The 1,487-nt window shown below is 61.1% G+C and overlaps 1 protein-coding gene across 1 annotated transcript in view; it reads left to right on the top strand.

The window, feature by feature from the left end:
- Positions 1-1,487, top strand: part of NTHL1 (nth like DNA glycosylase 1) — a gene marked incomplete at its 5' end in the record, with an annotated part of 5,006 nt that continues 3,519 nt past the window's right edge. The window contains 2 exon segments of the mRNA XM_006146393.2: positions 1-239; positions 1,195-1,365. Coding sequence (XP_006146455.2) covers positions 1-239; positions 1,195-1,365 — 410 coding nt within the window.

The following is a 1,487-nucleotide window of genomic DNA, read 5'->3' as shown; positions in this document are numbered from 1 at the left end:
AAGGAAGGAAAAGTCACAGCCCCATGAAGCGTCAGCGAAAGGCTCAGAGAGTACATGTGGGCTATGAGGCCTCAGATAGTGAGAAGGGTGAGGGGGCTGAGCCCCTCAAGGTTCCAGTCTGGGAGCCCCAGAACTGGCAGCAGCAGCTGGCTAACATCAGAGCCATGAGGAGCAAGAAGGACGCACCCGTGGATCAGCTGGGGGCCGAGCACTGCTATGACCCCAGCGCCCCCCCGAAGGTAGGCAGGGCCCCATCTCCCCGTGGTCCCCCTCCCAGCAAGGCCTTATTTCCTCCCTGGCCTTTGGCAGGGGACAGCTTAAGAACTGGCTGCTCTTGGCTGGCCCTCCCCTGCAGATGGCACCTTCACCAGGGCTCCTTGTGACTTGGGGGCTGCATAGCCTGCTTTCTGCTGGGCACAGGGTTGGGACGTCAGTGGCACCCAGAGATGTGAGGAGAGTCCCTCATGTGGCCCTGGTGCACGGCCCTGGCCTAGAGTTTGGGTCCTTAGGACCACCTGGATTTCTTTTTGTTTATTTGGTTGGTTTTTTTCCTTTTTTGGAGAGGTTTTTGCTATAGGGCACGTGTGCTCACCAGAAAGACAGAGACAGAGAGACAGAAAGTGAGAAATCACCCCCCAGGGGGGATGGCCATGCCACAATCCCTTCTCCTCTATTCTCCTCTCGGGATCTTGGGCCTGCACGCACACGCGCCTGGCATGAGTTTAAGCCACTGGGTCCGGGACTCGAACTGCGGTCAACTACATGAGAGTTCAGCGACATAGCCGTTATGCCAACTGCTGGTCCCAGGCCTCCTTGATTTCTAGTCCCTGTTCTGCTGCTGGGCAATTTAGGCTCACAGCTCTGCCCGGTTTTCACCTGTAAGGCAAGCGGTAGTATCCTCCGTGGAGCAGGAGCAGAGGTGGTGGCCACCGGTGGCCGAGCAGCGCCACACCGGGCGTTGGTGCCGTGATAACGCACTGCAGCTTGCTGCTGGTTTTGTGAGGCAGGCACTAGCCTCGTCCCCGTGCCATACCTGACAGAATGGGCCCCAGCCAGGTGCCCGGCGGGCAGGAGACGAATGCCCTGTGCAAGGCCAGGGCAACAAGTAAGGCTGGGTGGAGGCTGTGCTTGGGCCCGCCCAGGACATGCGCCCACGACCCACTGCCGTCCTGGCTCCTGCTGCCGTGCGAGCAGGTGCGGAGGTACCAGGTACTGCTGTCGCTGATGCTCTCCAGCCAGACCAGAGACCAGGTGACAGCAGGGGCCATGCAGCGGCTGCGGGCGCGGGGCCTGTCGGCCGACACCATCCTGCAGATGGATGACGACACTCTGGGCGAGCTCATCTACCCTGTGGGCTTCTGGAGGGTGAGCCTGGTCTGTGGGGACAGGCCTGCGAGGGGTGCTGGCTTGAGACCTCAGGGTGAGGGTCGTGGCTGGGGACCCGGGACCTGGACACGAGTTCCTGCCAGAGCCCCCATCTGCCTGAT

This window comes from Tupaia chinensis, unplaced genomic scaffold, assembly GCF_000334495.1.
Source record: "Tupaia chinensis unplaced genomic scaffold, TupChi_1.0 Scaffold000178_1, whole genome shotgun sequence".
Lineage (NCBI taxonomy): Eukaryota > Metazoa > Chordata > Mammalia > Scandentia > Tupaiidae > Tupaia > Tupaia belangeri.
The sequence above is the reverse complement of the archived record's forward strand: the minus strand, read 5'-3'. Positions and strand labels throughout refer to the sequence as shown.